The sequence below is a fragment of the Mustelus asterias genome, chromosome 1 (assembly GCF_964213995.1).
Source record: "Mustelus asterias chromosome 1, sMusAst1.hap1.1, whole genome shotgun sequence".
In the NCBI taxonomy this organism is placed as follows: Eukaryota; Metazoa; Chordata; class Chondrichthyes; order Carcharhiniformes; family Triakidae; genus Mustelus; species Mustelus asterias.
Window position 1 is genome coordinate 111,970,129 of NC_135801.1, and position 22,316 is coordinate 111,992,444.

The 22,316-nt window shown below is 43.7% G+C and overlaps 1 protein-coding gene across 1 annotated transcript in view; it reads right to left on the minus strand.

Annotated features, from left to right (window-relative positions):
• The window catches only part of corin (corin, serine peptidase), a 207,132-nt gene that overhangs the window by 108,532 nt on the left and 76,284 nt on the right, over window positions 1-22,316 (minus strand). Inside the window, exon 6 of the mRNA XM_078238027.1 lies at window positions 10,008-10,186. Within this exon, the coding sequence (XP_078094153.1) occupies window positions 10,008-10,186 (179 nt within the window). The remainder of the gene's footprint in view (window positions 1-10,007; window positions 10,187-22,316) is intronic.

The following is a 22,316-nucleotide window of genomic DNA, read 5'->3' on the forward strand; positions in this document are numbered from 1 at the left end:
TACATTGTCAGTAGCTGCAAAAATAAAAAGGAAAATGCTGATACTTCCCCCATCTGCATGCTTTCCAAAGGATTCAGGCCCCAATGTAGATGTACACCTCCGTGGTGAGCCCCAGATCCAGCATTTGGCAGACCAGAATCTGAGCTTTCATGCAGCATTGCTCACAATAGGGAATATCTTTATAAAATACTTCAATGGCTGTAAATCATCGTGGGGCAACCTGGTGAATTTAAAGATGCTATATAAATGTAAGTCTTTCTTTATTTCAACCCATAGTTGTCTGTCCAGGGTAGGGTGCAAGAGTCCCTCATGTGGGGGGTCCTGCCCCAGCTATGCCCTCACCCTCAATGCTGTCCTTGTTTAGGGTACGACTCCATCAGAGTTAGAGGGGGAGTGTTTCAGAATGTTCTGTCAGTCTCCACTGGAGTTACGGTGGGAGACTAATAGAATGCCCGTGGAACCTTAGGATCAATGGGTAGGATTTCCCTACCAGGTTTGTGACCCCCCCTGTCGGGGTCAAATGGGGGTCAGAAGCTGAGTGGCAAACAGTCAACTAGTTATGCTTTCAGTTATGAATCGGTGAATTAATGGCCAGAGGATCAGCTTGTTGTCCTTAACAGCAGGCAATAGTTGGCCCTTCAGCAGTGAGGAAGCAGCAGATGTCAGGTGCATAAGTTTTTTTTACTCATTCCTGGGACATGGGCATCACTGACTGGCCAGCATTTATTGCCGATCCCTAGTTGTCCGAGGGTAGTTGAAAGTCAATCATATTGCTGTGGCTTTGGAGTCACAGGTAGGCCAGACCAGGCAAGGTCGGCAGATTTCCTTCCTTAAAGGTCATTAGTGAACCAGATGGGTTTTTTGACAATCGACAATGACTTCATGGTCATCAGTATATTCTTAATTCCAGATAAGAAAGAGCGTGCTCTTGGATGGAGGCAACCTCTCTCCAACCGTCTCCTTTAATTTGAGAAATGCCCTCAGCAGCCTTCGTGGGATTGGGAGGAACCCTTCCATGAGGTGACTTGTGGCTGCAACTGAAGGCAGGCAAGCAGGCAGGCAAGAAGACAGGCAAGCAGGCAGGCAACCAACTAAGGCTGGTTGGAACACTGGCCCTCTCTCTCTCTCCCTGATCTGCCATTGGGAGGCCGCCTTCGGGCAACTCACTGTTCCCCAACACCTCTGGGGGCCACATGAAAAATAAGCCTTAATAGTTCTCTAATGAGGTCAATTGGCTACTCATGCTGCCCCTCGGAAACAGCCTGAGGATGAAACGGAGCCATGGAACTCATACACCCCCCAGTGCCATGAATTTATGCACCTGCCCATAATGGGGCCTAAAAGAATCAACGACATAGAATCATAGAATCCCAACAGTGCAGAAGGAGGCCATTCGGCCCATTGAACCTGCACCGACAACAATCCCACCCAGGCCCTATTCCTATAACCCCACATATTTACCCTGCTAATCCCCCCATGTTTTCACTGATTTTCTCATTGGACAATGAACGTTGTTTTCTCTTTCAACATAAAATAAACTAAATGTAAGCAGCAAAAGATTGACAGAAAATGATGGAAATACTTGGCAGATCCATTAGTATTTGAGAAAACACTCCATAAGAACATCTCTATCCGAAATCTTCGCCAAACCTTTGATTTTACAGATTCTGTTGTGTATTTCTCGCTATTTCTGATCCATATTTCAGATTTTAGTTTTTATGCTTTTCTCTCCCTCTTCACCTTTTCTGAGTAACATACTTTAAAGACAGGTTCAAATGAGGAGATGGGAGCGTGCCTATCTTAAAACTAAGCCCAGCCCTTACAATTCTCTAGGGTTTGCATGTATGCCCTTCACGTACTGCAATATAGCAGCTTATGGCAGCTTTTGTAGCCTACAGTATATTTTATAACCATTTTTATTTACATTAGAATGGTTCCCTGAACTTCTTTGCAGCACAACACAGGTATTAAACGGAACACTATTAATGCTTTTCTTTTAACCAGTGTGTGTTTTTTGATCCATACTATAATGATATGTCTGACATTGTGTGCAAGAATCTGACTGCAATCAGGGTACTATAAACATTTGAGAACAGATTCCATTCTCCAAGGGCATTGGTCCCATTTCATCAAAATAAAAATTTACTTAAAGAAACACAATGGAATTTCATTCATTAACCTCCTGCTATGTGGAGAACACAGAGCTTGTTAATATGGAGTTCTAATTAAAAGCTTCTTAGTGAGATGTAGAAGTTTCTTCTAAAAATATTCTCTCAAGTGACCTCCATTATTCAAGAGTGAATTGCTTTTTTAAACCTCTTTAGTCACTATTCTACTCAAACATAAATAGCAGTTGTGTGTCACGATTCAGATTCCTTAGACATCGCTTACTATATGGTAATTATTTATTTCAAAAACTGTAGGTAAAAGAATCCTCATAGAATAATTAAAACTATTATATTTTCAGATCTAGTACAGTGGAGACATGCAATTTCTTCACCTCGCCTTACATTCATCTCTTTATTCACTCACCTCTTTACATTCTCCCTGTGTCTGCATGGGTTTCCGCCGGGTGCTCTGGTTTGTTCCCACAGTCCAAAGATGTGCAGGTTAGGTGGATTGGCCATACTGAATTGCCCCTTCGTGTCAGGGGGACTAGCTAGGGTAAATGTATGGGGTTATGGGGATAGGGCCTAGGTGGGATTATGGTTGGTGCAGACTTGATGGGCTGAATGGCCTCCTTCTGCAATGTATGATTCTATTCTATGATTTTCCTTTCTGTTGCAGGCACTTCAACACAAAGAGAGACTGGTGCATTAGCTCCACATCAAAACTCTTACATCCCATTTTTTGAGTTTCTTTTCTATTCCTATGTTTGTTTTGTTCCCTCAATTCCTTCAATAACAGCTTGCATGAAAAATAATTCTCTAAGTTATCCATTGGGCGTGATCTTACCGGCGGTTCGCACCACATTTCCACTGCAGCGAAGTTGGAGAATTTGGCGCCCAGCCAAATCCCACCGGCATGAACAGCCAGAACCTTCCAGCCATTATGTTTTATTCCCAATTCTGAGGTTACGCTTTTTATACTATTGTATAATCAGGAAATCTAGAGGCGAGGTGAAGAAATTGCCATGTCTCCTCTGTACTAAGTCTGAAACTATGGCCAGGAGTTTTTGCTCCCAATCACCTTCGTTTGGTGACAGGAGTGGAAAATCTCATGAGAACAGCCAAATTACAGTTCATGTTGACGCGAACACGTGATGTGATTGGCCTCTTCCACCCCACCCCCCCCCCCCCCCCCCCCCCCATCATTGACGAGGAACATCATTTGAAATAATTAGCACAAAATTATCAGGCCTCAATGCCAGAATCATCCCGCCCCCACCCCGTCAGAAAAACTATCCACGTTGGTGTCACAGCAGAACGATGCAAAGCTCGACTGCCCCCTCCTCCGCCCCACCCCCCTCCCCCCCCCCAAGTTGTGCACCTGGCAAGCAGACCTCCCAGGGAGGCTTCGGTGAGAGTATTGCTCAAGGGTGGGGGAGGTCATGCCCAGGCACTGTCCTCTGGCAGTTGGGAGCTTTCCCTTGGCACTGCCTGGGCAATGTCAGGGAGGGTGCAGGGTGGTTCTAGGGTGAACTCCTTAGCCCTGGAACGGCCTTTAAAAATGGTGCCCCAATCCTGCCAGTGACACGTTATAAGACCCGCTCCTTGCTGTTTTTTTTCCTAATTGTGGGACTATATGACAGAGAAAGCTGGCATGGTTGTCAGTGGCTTCAATGCCACTTTTCCCACCCACTATCACCCATTGCCGATTTCTGGGAAAATTCTGCTCTGTATTCAAAATAAAGTGATGAATAACAAGGAACTTACTTGTGACCGTACAGAAACATTTTCAATGCAGAACAGAAGCAGAGTACATTCATTCTGTGCATCATCTGAGCAAGCTGTGTGCATCAAGTTAAATTAACAAGCCAAACATGGATGAGCTGAGACTGGAATGTGGGATGATGAAGGAATGTGAGTTGGCCTGCCACATATTTCTGAAAAAGTTGTTGTGTGCAGTGGATTTATTTTGAAAGTGTTCCACATCTCAGTTTTTAGTGTTTTTTTCACCACCATTAGATTTATCGGTTTTATTTTTTTTTCCCCATGGAACAAAACATAATGAGGCAGTCAAATGTATGCACAGAAACAATTCGAAACAGGATTATGTCAAATCACTGGAGCAAGCAGTGCCACCATGGGTCATTACATGTGCAGCCCATGCTGCTTTCTTCAATGGTATCAGTGGAAACAAGAAACACTCATCGGAAAGAATTCCTCCCCACTGGCTCGAACTTTCCTGATGTAGCTCTCCTGACCTCCCTCTGCAAATTTAGTGCAAGATCAGTGAACCCCCAGAGAGAAAACATCATTGGCCATTTTCAACTTGTTGATGTTACTTTGCTGATTGTCAAAATTATGCCAAAAGATCAAGAGAGTGACCCTTGGGAATTTGGGATAATTATTTAACCCTTTCGGTGTCCACTGTAGTTCTCCCATTCACAGTATTCGGTGCCATTCTTGAAGGAAATGAAAAAATTAACAATGAATCTAAGTTCTCTTAATGACACAGGGTAGAAATTAGAACATAGAACATAGAACAGTACAGCACAGAACAGGCCCTTCGGCCCACGATGTTGTGCCGACCTTCATCTGAAACCAAGATCAAGCTATCCCACTCCCTACCATCCTGGTGTGCTCCATGTGCCTATCCAATAACCGCTTAAATGTTCCTAAAGTGTCTGACTCCACTATCACTGCAGGCAGTCCATTCCACACCCCAACCACTCTCTGCGTAAAGAACCTACCTCTGATATCCTTCCTATATCTCCCACCATGAACCCTATAGTTATGCCCCCTTGTAATAGCTCCATCCACCCGAGGAAATAGTCTTTGAACGTTCACTCGATCTATCCCCTTCATCATTTTATAAACCTCTATTAAGTCTCCCCTTAATCTCCTCCGCTCCAGAGAGAACAGCCCCAGCTCCCTCAACCTTTCCTCATAAGACCGACACTCCAAACCAGGCAGCATCCTGGTAAATCTCCTCTGCACTCTTTCCAGCGCTTCCACATCCTTCTTATAGTGAGGTGACCAGAACTGCACGCAATATTCCAAATGCGGTCTCACCAAGGTCCTGTACAGTTGCAGCATAACCCCACGGCTCTTAAACTCCAACCCCCTGTTAATAAAAGCTAACACACTATATGCCTTCTTCACAGCTCTATCCACTTGAGTGGCAACCTTTAGAGATCTGTGGATATGGACCCCAAGATCTCTCTGTTCCTCCACAGTCTTCAGAACCCTACCTTTGACCCTGTAATCCACATTTAAATTAGTCCTACCAAAATGAATCACCTCACATTTATCAGGGTTAAACTCCATTTGCCATTTTTCAGCCCAGCTTTGCATCCTATCTATGTCTCTTTGCAGCCTACAACAGCCCTCCACCTCATCCACTACTCCACCAATCTTGGTGTCATCAGCAAATTTACTGATCCACCCTTCAGCCCCCTCCTCTAAGTCATTAATAAAAATCACAAAGAGCAGAGGACCAAGCACCGATCCCTGCGGCACTCCGCTAGCAACCTGCCTCCAGTCCGAAAATTTTCCATCCACCACCACCCTCTGTCTTCGATCAGATAGCCAGTTACCTATCCAATCGGCCAACTTTCCCTCTATCCCACACCTCCTTACTTTCATCATAAGCCGACCATGGGGGACCTTATCAAACGCCTTACTAAAATCCATGTATATGACATCAACCGCCCTACCTTCATCAACACACCTAGTTACCTCCTCAAAAAATTCTATCAAATTTGTGAGGCACGATTTGCCCTTCACAAATCCGTGCTGACTATCCCGGATTAATCCGCATCTTTCTAAATGGTCGTAAATCCCATCCCTAAGGACCTTTTCCATCAATTTACCAACCACCGAAGTCAGACTAACCGGTCTATAATTACCAGGGTCATTTCTATTCCCTTTCTTAAACAGAGGAACAACATTTGCCACTCTCCAGTCCTCTGGCACCATCCCCGTGGACAGTGAGGACCCAAAGATCAAAGCCAAAGGCTCTGCAATCTCATCCCTCGCCTCCCAAAGAATCCTAGGATACATTTCATCAGGCCCAGGTGACTTATCGACCTTCAGTTTATTCAAAACTGCCAGTACATCCTCCCTCCGAACATCTATTTCCTCCAGCCTATTAGCCTGTAACACCTTCTCTTCCTGAAAAACATGGCCCCTCTCCTTGGTGAACACTGAAGAAAAGTATTCATTCATCACCTCGCCTATCTCTACTGATTCCATACACAAGTTCCCACCACTGTCCTTGACCGGCCCTAACCTCACCCTGGTCATTCTTTTATTCCTCACATAAGAGTAAAAAGCCTTGGGGTTTTCCTTGATCCGACCCGCCAAGGACTTCTCATGTCCCCTCCTAGCTCTCCTCAGCTTTTGGAAACTAAGTGCGGTGGTAGGCGGATTCCACGGTGCCTTTCCCGCTAGTTGGAGTGTTAGGAAATGGTGCCCAATGTAGGATTGGGGAGATCATTAGTTATGCATAGGCGAGTGTCTCTCATCACCTGGCGGGTCGGGAATGCATTTCTCCACCCCGCTGTTCCCTAATGAGATCCAAGGTCTGCGCACTATATTTAAACACCACCAGTGTATACACATTTTAATCTCTCTCCAATTCAGCTGTCTTCAGGAGACCAATAGAGATGGCTGCAAACAGAAAGGAGGAGGCCGCACCCAGGTTTAGTCACGACTCCCTTGAGGTGTTGATGCAAACGGCAACACCAACATGTGTCGTGGCCAAGGGATGGCTCCAGGAAGCCTCACCTCTTTGGTCTGGGAGCGATGGCAGAGCAGGTTAGTGCCGCTGGCAACTGCCCTCCACAACACTATCCTGTGTAGAAAGAGATGAATGATCTCAACCCACTCCACCACAGTAAATGAACGTGCAGCTTACTCCAATATCACACTCACATCATGCATGCAAAGTGCTACAATCTTCAGGGATCTCACACAACATCTGTGGAGGACACATATTGTGTCACAGATGCTTTCACATCATCATCATCTAATCTATCACGTTGCATCAATGTCATCTTCAGCCCTTTCAGGGAAGGGCCCAACACACATGAGGCAAGCATGTGCTCTGCTCCATCCCTTCCGATCACGTTGTCTCCTCTTGTCTTCATGCAGACCATGCTTGCCTGCAACACAGAGGAGAGATCCCAGATAGGAGGAAAGATGGCCAACATAACAGAGCTCACCAGATTCAAAGAGGATGCTGGTGAGCTAACTGGGGGGGGGGGGGGGGGGGGGGGGGGGGGGGCAACGATTGCTCCTGTGGGGAAAGCAAGATTGATTTCCCCCAGCAGCCGAGTATGAATGAGACCGCCCTGAGTTCATCACCTCTTCACATTTACAGTGAGTCGCATGCAACTTTGTCTGATTATACTATGCTTCCCAAATGCTGTGCTATGAAATACTTGATAACAGACTCTAGCAGCTTCCATACTACCGACGTTAGGCTCACTGATCTATAGTTTCCTGTTTTCTCTCTACCTCCCTTTTTGAATAGCGGGCTTACATTAGCTACCCTCCAATCTGTAGGAACTATTCCAGAGTCCAAAGAACTTTGGAAAATAACCACCAATGGATCTATTATTTCCAGAGCCACTTCCTGAAGTACTCTGCGATGAAGATTATCTGGACCTGGAGATATACCCGCCTTCAATCCCATCAATTTCCCCAAAACCATTTCTCTAATACTGATTTCTCTCCATTCCTCCTCACTAAAACTTGTGTTTTTCAGAACTTCTGGTACATTATTCATGACTTCCTTTATGAAGACTGAAGCAAAGTACGAACTTAGTTCCTCAGCCATTTCTTTGTTTCCCATTTTGAATTCGTCCATTAAACGTTAAACATTTGTTTTTGTCTTTATGTACCTGTAGAAGCTTTTACAATCAGTTTTTATATTCCTCACTAGTTTACTTTCATACTCTTATTTTCCCCCTTCTTAATTAATCTCCTGGTCTAACCTTGCTGATGTTTAAACTGCTCCCAGTTCTCAGGTTTATTGTTTTTTCTTGCCAATTTGAATGCTTCTTCTTTGAATCTAATACTATAGCTAATTTCCCTTGTAAGCTTTGGTTTGCCCACAGTTCTCTTTCCACTCATGTGCCAATAGGAATAAACAACTTTTGGAGTTCACCTATTCATTCCTCGAATGCTTGCCACTGCCTGTCCACTGTCTTTCCTTTCAGTAATGTTTCCCAGTACATCATGGCCAACTCTTGCCTCATGCCACCATAGTTACCTTTATTGAGATTCAGGACCCTGGTCTCAGAATCAATAACCTGACTATCAACCTTGATAAAGAATTCTACCATATTTTATGGTCACTCATCCCCAAGGATTCTTTCACAACTAGATTGCCACAGAATCTTTTCTCATTGCACAATACCCAGTCCAAGATGGCCTGTTCCCTTGTTGGTTCCTCAATATGTTAGTCCAGAAAACCAGCACAGAGTCATACATCTTGGTGCATCATTATTGTAGATCAAGCTCTGGGTCACTTTCTGGAGAACACTTCATTGACACACCTCCACAGCAGTCAGAGGCAGTGACAGCCAGGTCTCTAGAACTCAGAGAAATGCTGGAGATATGACAGGCAGCAGGACATCAGGGAGATGTCACTAGACTGAAGGATGGGATTTGGATCTGTGTTCTGTCTGATGTCGTGACTCCGACATGAATGCCTCCAGGTCACCATAGAAAGGGTGGTGACCACCTTGGAGACCTCGGTCCAGCAGGTTTTGCCAGAATTGCTAGTGACTAGGCAAGAGTGGAGTGGGTGTTCAGCCTTCCACCAGGTGGACCTTCTAGTAAAGGAATCATGGAGGTTCCTTCAGGCACCCAATGGAGGAGGACTCCACATGGAGGATGTCACTCATTCAAGGACCACCCTTCACCTCAACGCAGGACCTGGCTTAAGATAGAGGGATGCCCCCCGGAAATCTAGCGCATCCCTGTTCTTGCTTCTAACCCTCCTTGCCAAGAACCCCCATCCCGCCTATACCCATATCTACCTGAGGATCCATCATGGATCCTCATTGTAAGCCCCACTTTGGCTGATGGTACTTCCAGTTCTGGAGAGCTGCCAGCCTCTGATTTCCACTCTACTGGATGTTTTATCCAACGGGCGGCCCAATGCTGCTGAAGTAACTGCCAGATTACCTCTGAATAGCATCCGGCCTGCCGACACTTGACTCCCATTGGCTTTCTAACTAGTGGGTGAGACCACAGTCACTCACATTAAATCTGGAGCTATCTTTGCACATATATATGTCAGCACAACAGGTGATGAGAGAATTGGGCTCAGATACTATGCCTTCATAGGTGAAAGTGGTGCCAATACTCCCATTCGAGACTCACATATGATGAACGACTGTTGTGATGAGGGTGGCTGCTGTTTATGTCACCATAAGATTGCATCGAGTCACCTTCATCACAGAAGGGAGGAATTAGGAAGTGAAAGATGACTACACGAACTCAGAACATGGCTACATCATTCACATTTTTAAAAAAATCAGGGATTTGCTCCTCCTTCTAGATAAAAACAAGTTTTTTTCCAAATTTGAGAAAACTACATCAAAGGAAAGAGTAGAGGAAAACTGAAAAAAATGTACTTACTGGTCAGGGTTGAAGTTAGATGGGATATACCTAGTCAGATTTTGAAGGTCTATTTGAATTGGATGTACAAAGTGTTAGGTATAAGGTGCTTTAATATTTGCGATTTCAAAATTTATCATTTTAAATTTGGCAATCAAATAAATGTACCACAGGAATCCAAGATGTTGATCTCGTGATGTAGGGGTGAACTCCAATTAAAAGGCTGCATTGAAATCTAAAGTGGTGATAGGTAATTAATATTCAACTTACTTTTTGCTTCCTCGTGCAGTGGTGAAAAGCATATCCTGCTGGTGTTTTCCATTCCTGTATCGTTGACAAACCTGGAGCATTTGAGGAATTCTGGCCATCCAGCCTCCACCTGTTGCAATAATGGTTCACAGCCCTCCTTTGCAGCCTCACAGAATGACATGCATGGTAGAATTACTGCTCTAAATAAATAAACAAGATAATGTGTTGACATGAGTAGAAATATGAATTAGAATTAGAATCTCTACAGTGTAGAAAGAAGCCATTCAGCCCATCGAGTCTGCACTGACAACAATCCCACCCAGGCCCTATCCCGTAACTCTACATTACTGAACAAACTCATTTTAATTAAAGTTTAGAAAGCATCGTGTTGCCAGCCTAATCTCAGTAGATTTTAAAACTTGCAAACACATGAATAATTCGAAACACGTGTACCAGTTAAAAAAAAATCAGCTCCACTCCTCAAAGTTCAGGCTCACACATCATGGTTGCTAGTGGAAGAACATATAGGTTATGTAAGTCACTCTGCACTACCATCAGTGCAAGGAGGTGGGAGTGGCAGGGGGTGGGGTGGGGAGGGGATGGGGGAGAAGTGTAAAGTACACCAGCAAAGGTGCCAAGGTGGAGTCCATACGTGTGCCCTGAATGGATATCTGGAGAAGCGGTGAACAATACCTGGAGTAGAGGTTCAGACCGGATTTAAAACCTGCTGTTGCCTAAAGAGACAATGCAGCGCTAAAGGAAACAAGCAATCTAGATAAGTAGGATGGCAGCAAAAGAAGAGTCAGCGAATCTGACTTGGAAGTACGCCTGGTAGAAATGTGTCTCACAACACCAGGTTAAAGTTCAACAGGTTTATTTGGAATCACGAGCTTTTGGAGCACTGCTCCTTCATCAAATGAGCCACCTAATAAGAACATAAGAAATAGGAGCAGGAGTAGGCCATCTAGCCCCTCGAGCCTGCCCCGCCATTCAATAAAATCATGGCTGATCTTATATGAAGGAGCAGCGCTCCAAAAGCCCATGATTCCAAATAAACCTGTTGGATTCTAACCTGGTGTTGTGAGACTTCTTACTGTGCCCACCCCAGTCCAACGCCATCATTCCCACTTCATAGAAATATGGGTATGTTTTTGGTCACAGACTGGCGGCATGCTAAGTATATAATTGATATTCATAGAGCAAAAGGATGATGCAAGTACACCCAACATCCAAGGGCCCTTTGGAGAGCAAGAAACTATTTTGTTAATGTCATCAGAGAAACCAAAATCAGTCATCTGCTTCCTCAATCATACCTTAGTGTGTTTTTATCTGTATGTAACCCCTCATTCATTATTCTCATATTGCTCTAGGATTAGATTCTGAATCAATAATTCCTTTCTTCCATCCTATTTCATCTCTTAACCACAAGCACATCTTGCTTCTCAGTGTCACACTTAGCCTATTTCCTGTTCCTCTTTTCACCTCATGTTTCAAACTGTTCTAAGACTTTCTGCACAGCCTTGACTGCAATGCTTATGTTTTCTCTACTCTCTCAGATAATTCCAGATCACCACCTACAGAAGTCCTCCTCATTTATTTGAAAGCTGTATTCAAGGTTCTGGGAAGCCATTCAACTAACTCTTTGGAAACAGGGATATAGGAAAGCCCCCATTTGCATCTGTGCATTTGTTTGGGACATCTATATCACTAGAGCACAGACACAACAGAAACACAATGATATGGCAGCATCAAAAATTACAGAGGAACTGTCTGTGCAGTTCCATATCATCTCACATCTCTTCATTTTCCCTTGCTCTCAATAACTAAAGCAACCAGCTCTATCTGTACCCATAGTGAAACTCACTCTGTCTCTCTAGATTTTTCAACCCCACTGGAATGGCCTGGAGTCTCTGGAATCTGTACCAATTTCCCGATGGCTATTGAAGGCAATCCAGAAGATTTTAGAATGTTATTTTAGGCAACTAAATAAATATGCACAATAACTCATTCACAGAAGCTCAACATTCATTGTTAAACAATGAACTGATGGCGCAATAGGCTGCGTGATGACATAAAATGGAAACTGGCACTGTCATGGTCTATTATGCTTAAATTATACTTAGAATCCTACAGTGCAGAAGGACGCCATTCAGCCCATCGAGTCTGCACCGACCCAATCCCACCCAGGCCCTATTCCTGTCATGGTCATAGCTCATAAATGGAGTTGCCTGTTTTTTCCCGCTGAGTTTAAAGGCTAAGCTCTCACGTGTAGTTGTGGTGGTGATTATGCATGAGTAACAAAATGTTGACTGTCATTTCTCTGGGTGCTGGTCTGCTAAGTGCTTGGAGGTTTGTTCAGTAGGTGCTGCTGGCCTGTGAGTGCACTGAGAGCTGGCACAAAATCAGTTGTTCAGCATTGGGTGTGGATGTCACCGGGTTAGGCCAGTCTTTATTGCCCATCTCTAAATGCCCTTGAGAAGGTGCTGGTGAGCTGCCTTATTTAACTGCTGCACTCCATGTGTTGTAGGTACACCCCCGGTGCTGTTATAGAGCGAATTCCAGATTTTGACCCGGCGGCAGTGAAGGAATGGGAATATTTCCATGCCACGCTTGACACCTTTGCAGAAGCACACCAAAGAATTGGTCTCAGCCTCAACCTCAAGAAGACTCAAGTCCTTTACGAACACGCCCCAGGGCAAGGTCTGGACTCTCCCTCCATCAAGATCAATGGAGAAACACTCCCAAATGGGGAACATTTCCCCTACCTGGGGAGCCACCTCTCAACCACAACTGACATCGATGGGGAAATCCAATGTCATATCCAATCTGTGAGCGCCACCTTCAGACACCTAAGGATGAGAGTCTTTGATGACCATGACATCCGTCTATACTAAGATCCTTGTGTATAAGGCAGTCATCCTCCCAGCAATTTGATATGGCTCAGAAACACGGGCTACATACAACCACCACCTCAAGGCCCTGAAGAGGTACCATTGATGGTGTCTGAGATAGATTCTCTGCATCAGCTGGGAGGACAGGTGTACAAACATCAGCATCCTTGAAGGCGCCAAGAGCACCAACACAGAGGCCACGATCATCCAAAACCAACTCCGCTGGGCCAGGCTCTTGCTTAGGTGCTGAGTCCAATTTACCAAAGAAAATCTTCTTCATTCAGCTCAAGGAAGGCTCCCGAACAAGAGAAGGGGAAAGGAAGCACTTCAAAGACACCCTGAAGGCTCTCCTCAAGAAATGCAACATAAATGTCAACACCTGAGAGACCCTTGTTCAGAAGAGACTTACTTGGAGGAACCTTCTGATTGAAGGGACAGAATTCTTTGAGGATACCTGACAACAGGAGGACGCCTGGAAACGGAGCCTGAGAAAGGAACACCAGCGATCTAGATTACAAGGACCTAACCCACCTCCTGGGAACACCTGCTAAGAACATAGAACATAGAAGATAGAAGCAGGAGGAGGCCATTTGGCCCTTAGAGCCTGCTCCGCCACTCATCACGATCATGGCTGATTGTCCCACTCAGTAGCCTAATCCTGTTTTCTGCCCATAACTTTTGATCCCATTTGCTCCAAGTGCTATATCCAGCTGCCTCTTGAATACATTCAATGTTTTGGCATCAACTACTTCCTGTGGTGATGAATTTCACAGGCTCACCACTCTTTGGTGAAGAAATGTCTCATTTCCATTCTAAGTGGTCTACCCTGAATCCCCAGACTATGACCCATGGATCTGAACTCCCCAGCTTCGGGAACATCCTCCCTGCATCTACCCTGTCTAGTCCTGTTGGAATGTCAGTGTGCGGGCGGAGATGTGGCTCTAGGATTGGCCTCATCAGCCACACAAGGACTCACAGGGCTGGTGACCAGTGACATGGAGTTTCTTAGGTGGACAATCATCCTCATTAATGAGTGATCGCCAAATCAGATTTCAAGTCAGAATGGTGAGTGGTTTGGAAAGAACCTCCAGGTGGTGGTATTCCCATGTGTCTGCAGCTCTTGTCCCACTAGATGGTACATTTTGGACAATGCTGACGAAGGAATTTCTGCAGGAAGCAGGAGCGAAGCCATAGTCCTGGGGTGGAGTGTGCACAGGTGGCTCACTCTGTCCAGGCACGGATTCCATTGAGAGCAACATTATAACTGGGAGCAGCGAGTGTCACACTGCCGGTAACGATGGATATGGAACAGGCCAGGGCTGTCACTGGCTGGAGAACGGAACCCAAGGCAGCTATTTGTCCTTCAGCAGCCTCTGGGTGTGTATATGTGCCTGGGAACAGGCACAGAGACCAGAGTCTGAGCTCAGGTTGGGGTGAGGATCCAGCAGCAGCTGCTTTAAAGGGCCATCGACTGATCACAGTCCCAGCAGGCACCCCGGGTGCAGCAGTGTCCGAACAAGCCATTTCTAAACAAGGATAGTAACAGCAAGGCGGTGATTTTCCAGCCCCCCCCCCCCCCACCCCCAAACGCTGATGGAGGTGGTTTGCCATTGGCTGCTGGGAGGACTGGAAAATACCGCTGCCAGGAAAGGTTGGAAAACCCTGCCCAAATTACTTTTGTTCATGTAGGTGAATCAAAGAATTCCATCCCTTACCAGTTAGGTCCACCTCCTTGGATTTTCTCATTTGTGCCGACACCTCCTGGAATATGTCCAGCAGGAGTTGGCAACCCTATTAGTCACTGGTTCGGACAATTCCACCCAGGGAGATACAGAAAATTCTAACAGGGTTTTGCACTGAGGAACAGATAATTGGAAGTAAATGTGGGACCAGTCAGTAGGGAATGGAGGCTCTGCAGAATGTAGTTGCTGACTCCAGATCATACAGACTCGGATCTCCCTGACAGTGCACACAATTGGATGCTGGATGAGTATCTTCGGCATCTGAGATAGTTGAAAAGGGTCACAGCAAAATTCAACACTATCCACAGTGCCAATACAAAGAACAAAGAACAGTACAGCACAGGAACGTCGGTCTTCCAAGCCTGCGCCGATCACGTTTACCTATCTAAACCAACCGTTTATATCCCTCTTTTCCCTGTTGTTCATATGCCTATCAAGATAAGTCTTAAATGTGGCTAACGTAACTGCCTCAACCACCTCACTTGGCAGTGCATTCCAGGCCCCCACCACCCTAAATGTAAAAAACTTCCCCCACACATCTCCACTGAACCTTCCCCCCCTTACCTTGAACTTGTGCCCCCTTGTAATTGTCATTTCTGCCCTGGGAAAAAGCTTCCAACTGCTCACCTTTTCTATACCTCTCATAATTTTATAAACTGCTATCAGGTCATCCCTCAGCCTCCATCTTTCCAGGGAGAACAATCCCATTTATTCAACCTCTCCTCGTAGCTAATATCTGAGAAGGATGTAACACAATGTGGTTCTACCTACAGCAAAGCTGGGATCCTTCCATCCTTTGAGAAAAGCTTCTGCTGTGATTGTGCAGACAACTCAGATCTCCCACAGGGCCATGTGAAGCATTTTAACAGAGATTCTGATGGAGATAATTCAATGTTCACATTTCTTTTTCATGGATTAAGTAAACCTAACAATTCTAGCAAGGCAATTTCAAGGTGTGTTCAATATGTTTGATGAATCCAGTTTTCTAGGAAAAGTAGCAAATCAAACTAAGAAAAAAGAGAAAAATGAGACGTTTCAAGAATCATCTTTGTTATAAGGAAGGAGGAGGTAGAGAGAGGAAATGTTTTTAAGGTCTGGTTATAGTGATGAAATACTTCCATTATATTCAACCAGTGACTGTTTATCAAATTCATAACCTTAGTCTCGGGTTTGAGGTTCTAGCCCAAAAATACTCTTTTCCTCAGTCTGCTGAAGGCAGAGGTGATGATTTTGTCGTCTACATCTGCCTTTGTCAAGAGGCGACTAAAGGTCATAGTTTACCGGGTAGCTTTAAAGTTTATTTTAAAGTTTATTTATTAGTGTCACAAGTAGGCTTACATTCGCACTGCAATGAAGTTACTGTGACACACTCTGGCACCTGTTCGAAGTACACTGAGGGAGAATTTAGCATGGCCAATGCACCTGACCAGCACATCTTTCGGACTGTGGGAGGAAATGGGAGAACCCGGAGGAAACCCACACAGACACAGGGAGACCATGTAGACTCCGCACAGACAATGATCCAAGCTGGGAGTCGAACCCGGGTCCCTGGTGCTGTGAGGCAGCAGCGTTAACCATTGTGTCACCTTGCCGGAGTGGTAGCAGTGGTCCTTGTGCTCCTATATGCTTTGGAGACTTGAACAACCTACAGAAGGCACCTGAAATCACTGGACATGTACTATCAGCAGCGCCTTCACGAGATCCTCCAAATCCAGTGGCAAGAAAAGCAGACCAACAGCAATGCCCTCTCCAAAGCCAATTTACCCAGCATTGAGGCTCCATTTGCTCAAAACCAGCTCTGCTGGGATGGGTTGGGGTCATATGCCCTAGACCAGTTTCCTGAAACAATAGTCCTACCTGGATCTCATTCAGAGCACGAGACTCCCGGGGGGAGGGGGAGCAGAAATGCTTTAGGGGGTACCCGAAGCATCCCTAAAAAGATCAAACATCTCAGTCGACTCATCGGATTCCCTGGCTTGTGACTGACCGAAATGGAGAAGGCAATGACCACATTGAGAGACTTCGTCAGGGATATACCTGGTCCAGGCAAAGTCAGGGAGAGCACACAGAGGATCTGCAGGCTCTGCCAGATGCTGGCCAGGTTGTGCTTGAAGGTATTCAGTCCACACACGCAGATTGCACATTGGACTCATCAGCCATCTCAGAAACCACTGAAGAGTGAAAGCAAGTCATCTTCGACCAGAGGGACTGCCAAATAAGTAAATTATCAAAGACCAGAAAAATATTAGTTCTGCAACGTTCAATAGATACGAATAAATTTGTTTTAAAAAGAGCCCGTCATCACTATGAAACAGGATAGAAACCTTTCCATTCAAATTGATAAACTTCACACCAACAGAGGTCGAGTTGAAAAATAAGCATGCTGATAACCTTTGACATTTTTATCTTCCTTCCTCAAAGCATACCCTTTAAATCAAAATTTATGCGGTCAACAAGTTCATTGTTTCCCCCTCACACTGAAAGGAATATGAGAGTACCTATGTAGTGATGGTGTGTAGAGCAAGGGGAATAGACAACTTTCAGGAAATTTATTTTTGATTTACATCACAATCCCTGTCATTGGTTCATACCTAAAGGATATCTATCGAAACTTGAGCACTTATAGTTATAAATGGGTTATAACTAAACAACTAAATAACTATACAACTAAACAGCTCTTTCTCTACAAACATTTAGGTTTTGGAATATTATTTTCTAAACACAACTGTGACTTGTTGATAGAGATTGTCTTTAGAATTCCATTGTGATCTATTATGGATACTGGTATAGAACCTATGACATTAAGAAAAAGGTGATTGGGATTATCATGCATTGTTGGACAAACTGCTTAGTACAATCTTAGAGAAGCTTGTTCTTGGTGCACATTGTTTGACCAAAGTGCCACTTAATTTGCCTTTAATTGACATTTTGTCTTTTTCCTCACGATCAAGTCATAGGATGACTAAATCGATAGAGGTACCTGACTGGAACGCAAAGTACAAACATCCGAGCATCTTTCACTTATAATCTGTAACTTAATGTTATAAATGGTAGTGTACGAACTTCACTTTTACCATATGGCTGAAGTGGTTTAGAAGTTTCCCAATTTTGCTGAGAGATCTATCACTGTGATGGTCAACTCTCTGTTAAATATTGCCTGGTGTGACTCAGGAGCCCTACTCTGGCATGGCAGCCTCTGCTACAGAGGGCTGAGAAGGTACAGGATTCACTGGCTTCTCTTTTCTCTGGGGCCCTCTTAACCAGGTAAGCTTTCATTTTCTGCTCGCCTTTTCCAATGACCCTCCAAACTGTCAGCCTCCAGAGGTCATGGCCATCAGAGACTGTCTCCCGGTTGTCAGTGACAATGTATATCATCTTCGTATCTCACTTGCAGGTGTCCTTGTAGCAGAGATATGGGTGACCAGCAGGTCATGGCCAGTTCACTGTGCACAAAGTCTTTGGAAAAACAGTCGTCATCAATCAGATGACATGATCATGCCAGTGCAGATGTCACTGGCTTTGCAATAACTATATGGTGATGGAATTTGCAGACTCTAGAGACATCAATATTATTTTGCATCATGAACGATTGCTGTAAAAATCTATCAAGAGAGTTTGAATGACCTTCTGCTCATTCTAGGACACAATTGTTTCAGCATCTCAATTTGCCCCCATTTTGAAATACTGTAATCATATACGATAGAGCAAACAACTCTTCATAAAATAATTTTTAAAAACACATACCAAAGTTACAGCTATGGTGCATAACAATTAACTATGGATTATCAAATGTAAAACAATTTGGGAAATGTACAATGATCCCAAATCCTGCAGTTCTACTTCAACAATGTTAATGTAATTTTTGTGGGGCAGAAGACTTCATTGGCATGCTGTTTATTCCAGGAAATTAAAATATAAGTTTTAAACGTTGATATTTTACTGTCAATGATAGGTGCTCCAATTAGCAGGACCAGTTCTGGACTTGAAATGTCAGCTCTTTTCTCCCCTTACAGATGCTACCAGAGCTGCTGAGATTTTCCAGCATTTTCTCTTTTGGTTGCAGTTAGATGCTAACATGGTTTGGCACCCATAACTGGATGCAGGGTTTATATATTCACACAACCAAAACAGCTGCTGGAAAAATATAACCCTGTTGTATGTTAGTGGCCACAAACGTCATTCCTGGGCTTTGGTCTCGTCTATTTTAAGTCTACACGTAACCAGCCACATTTTAAAACTCAACACCTGTGAAAAAAACCAGATAATACAAATGGCAATATTTTGGACAAACGGGGGGGAAAGGGATCATCTGGTACAAAACTTTACTTGGCAAGACTCTAAAGCACTTCAGGGGTGGGTTTTTACCTTAATTTAGACCAAAAGGATAAAGGTTTCTTGTCCAAACACATAAAATGAAAAATATTCTCAGAGTTTTTGATTTATTGCACAGTGTCTGCGAGTCCATAACAGTTCCAAAATTGGAATTGTTTGGCATTGGTTCAGTATAAACCAGAGAGGTTTTCAAGTAACAGAAATGTCACACTGGGACCTGATATGGCATTTAGTCTGTGGTGGCATTACATCACATAAACAAACACACATCTACCAAACATCCTCTACTGTGACATCCCTTGCATAATATAACTTCACCACCACTTTTGGAATTCTTTTGCACATTATGATTGATGATTTATTGTACATTCATGCCTGACCACTTGGATACAAATAAGTTTAGTTTTCTGAATAAAATTATTTAAGAATAAATGAAACAAAATGTGTGTTTTCCTGTTGAAGGTTTACAATGGGCAGGTTTTCCTCCCACTCTGCGGCATGTTTCATGGCGATGGGAGACGGCACACCACTCGCTGGTGGTGGGATCTTATGGTCCTGCCGTTGTCAATGGGGATTCCTGTTGAATGCATCCCTTGCCACCAGGAAACCTGTGGCGGAGTTGTGTCATCAGCGAGACTGTAAGATCCCGCCTGTGTAAATGGCAGCAAGATTCCGGTGACTATATTAGAGTTCTAGAAGTTTGCTTTTGAAATAAAAATTCCAGTCAACCATGAAATAATTACCAGTTGATATTTATTTTAAAATAAATATTCTATATTTATAATAAAAATACTTTAAAATTGCAGCTGATATGACTTGTAAAGGGCAATTATAAAGAAAGATCTGCATTTATATAGCATCTTTCAAGAAGTCTTGTAAAATAGGAAATGTGGCAGCCAATTTGCACACAGCAAGGTCCTGCAAACAGCAATGAGATAATGACCTGACAATCTAATTTCAGCTGTTGATTGATGGATAAATTTTGGCCAGGACATTGGGGAGAACTCCGTTGTTGTTCGAAGTAGTGTAATGGTGTCTTTTACATCTGTCTGACAGGGCAGTCCCAAAATGAGTCAATCCTGACTCATAGAACAATGTAATCTGTTAAAGAAAACAGCAAATGTAATATTTTGGTAGGAAATAATTGATATTAAAGCTTTTTTAAAAAAGATATTTGATTGGTACAGCCTATCTTATACTGTGGCAATATGCTGCACTACAGTTGCCCCCTTTGTGCTGCCAAGGTGAATGCCCAGTATTATTGGAAGTCACAAAGGCATCCACTCAGGATGTGCTAGAGACCGCCACACTCAGGATGTCAGATAGGAGCAGTGGCAGTTCAGTGAGGTAGGCAAAAGCTACACTATGCCCCAAGAGGGCCAGAAGGGACATTTCTAGCCCCTTGTATGTGCAGTGGGGAAAAGTAACAACTCAAATGGTGGTTTAGTGTGCTTTATAAAGCTGTTTTCTCAATTTCTTGCCACAGTACAAGTATGATAGATTATTGCACAACTATTGTTATATATGCTTAAAAAGAAATTTCCTAAATGTGTGTTTATATGAATGCTCAGCATCCTATTGCTATGAGTAATGTCCCAATTAACATCAGGTTGTTTTTCTAGAAATGTTTCCATGTAAGCATCTTTGACAGGATTTTCCATGCCACCTGCCATTTCAATATTTTATGGTTGTTGGCTGGGTGCCAAGATAGCGCAAAGGCCCATTTGTCAGGGTAATTTCACCTGTTTAGATGGTTCATTCCATCTACAGCCATTACAAAATGGAACTCATTTAAGCTGAATGCTTCTTTAAAATCTTTAATCATTATTGCAGCTAGCTATACTGGTTCCTTGGAATACTTTTAAAAATTGGTTTTGACAAGAAATAGATCAAGAATTTTCTATAAAGAAAATAAGAAAGCATGTATAAAGGGCTCCCATTCCATAGCAAATTTAGCCTCTAGAAAAATATGAAAACAGCATTAAGAAAAACAAAACACACTGCTGCCACAGTTCTGCTCCCCTCCACCCTATCCCCACAACCCCGCACATTCATCATGGCCAATCTACCCAACCCACACATATCTGAGCACTAAGGGACTATTTAGCATGACCAACTCCTGCACATCTTTGGACTGTGGGAGGAAAATGGAGCACCCAGAAGAAACCCACACAAACACAGGGAGAACATGCAAACTCAATGTAGACAGTCATCCAAGGTCAAAATCGAACCCGGGTCCTTGGCGCTGTCAGACAGCATGCTAGCCACTGTGCCACCATGCCAGCCTCTGTGTCATCGTGTTCTCATGGCAGAGGTATGAGTTCTGCTGTACCTGCATGCTAATTTTCTGTGCGTCTTGTTTTAGTACACCAAAGTCTCTCTGAAGTCCAGCCTTTCAAAAAAATTGTTTTTCGATTCTTCCAACCAAAGTGAATGACCTCACACTTCCCCACATTATACTTCCATGTTATTGACCACACATTTAACCTGTTGCAGCCTCTTTGTGCCCTCTTCACATCCTGTTGAAGTGGCCTGCACACATCACCTCTCAGACTTACAAAGTCATCATGAAATTCAATGAAGAATGGCATCAATTGATTGGTCCCTGCTGCCATAGTTTTTTTCAAGGTTTAAAATAATGAGTTAGCACCTTAAAATATGAATAAAAAATAGTATTAAAACCACAAAGGTAATATTACAAACCGTATTTCCGTAAACTCTAGTGTTTTATAGGCAAATACTTTCCAAAGAATTGGGCTTTGGAGTGGTGATTATATTTGCTTGCAGAAGTTAGCATGCAGATCTTCCATACAAACTGATTAGAAATGATCCGCATCATGCAGCATCCATCTTTTATTCTTCCAATCTGACTGCCACTCATGTTTCATTCAATGTTGACATTAAAGTTTCTATTGGAAGCAGGTTGACATTATCACCTTGAACGCTCATTTCATGAGAGCTCCACATGTATGCTAAGAGAGATTGGCCAGACTGGGAATACTGGCAGTACTGAAAAACTAGAGTTAACTAGCTAATTAGTTTGAATTTTGCAGTTACATGTAAGGTAAAAGTGTATCAATTATGTTAATGCTAGTTCAAGGGCAAAGAGCTGTACTCACCTGAGAGTTCAGCTTGTTAAACCATGAATAACTGAATTATATAGACGAGCAATATTCCAGATTTGCTCTGTAGTATGTGCTGATTTAAGTATGAATACAGAATGGGTGTTACAATTCTCTTAATGCCATGGGATTACGAGAGTAGCTGGAACATGTGCAACTACACCCCAGCTAGAAGACATCACCTTCAAAACAGGAAAGCATGGGAGAAAGCTGGCAGAAAAGGAGGATGAGAATTTTTTTTTA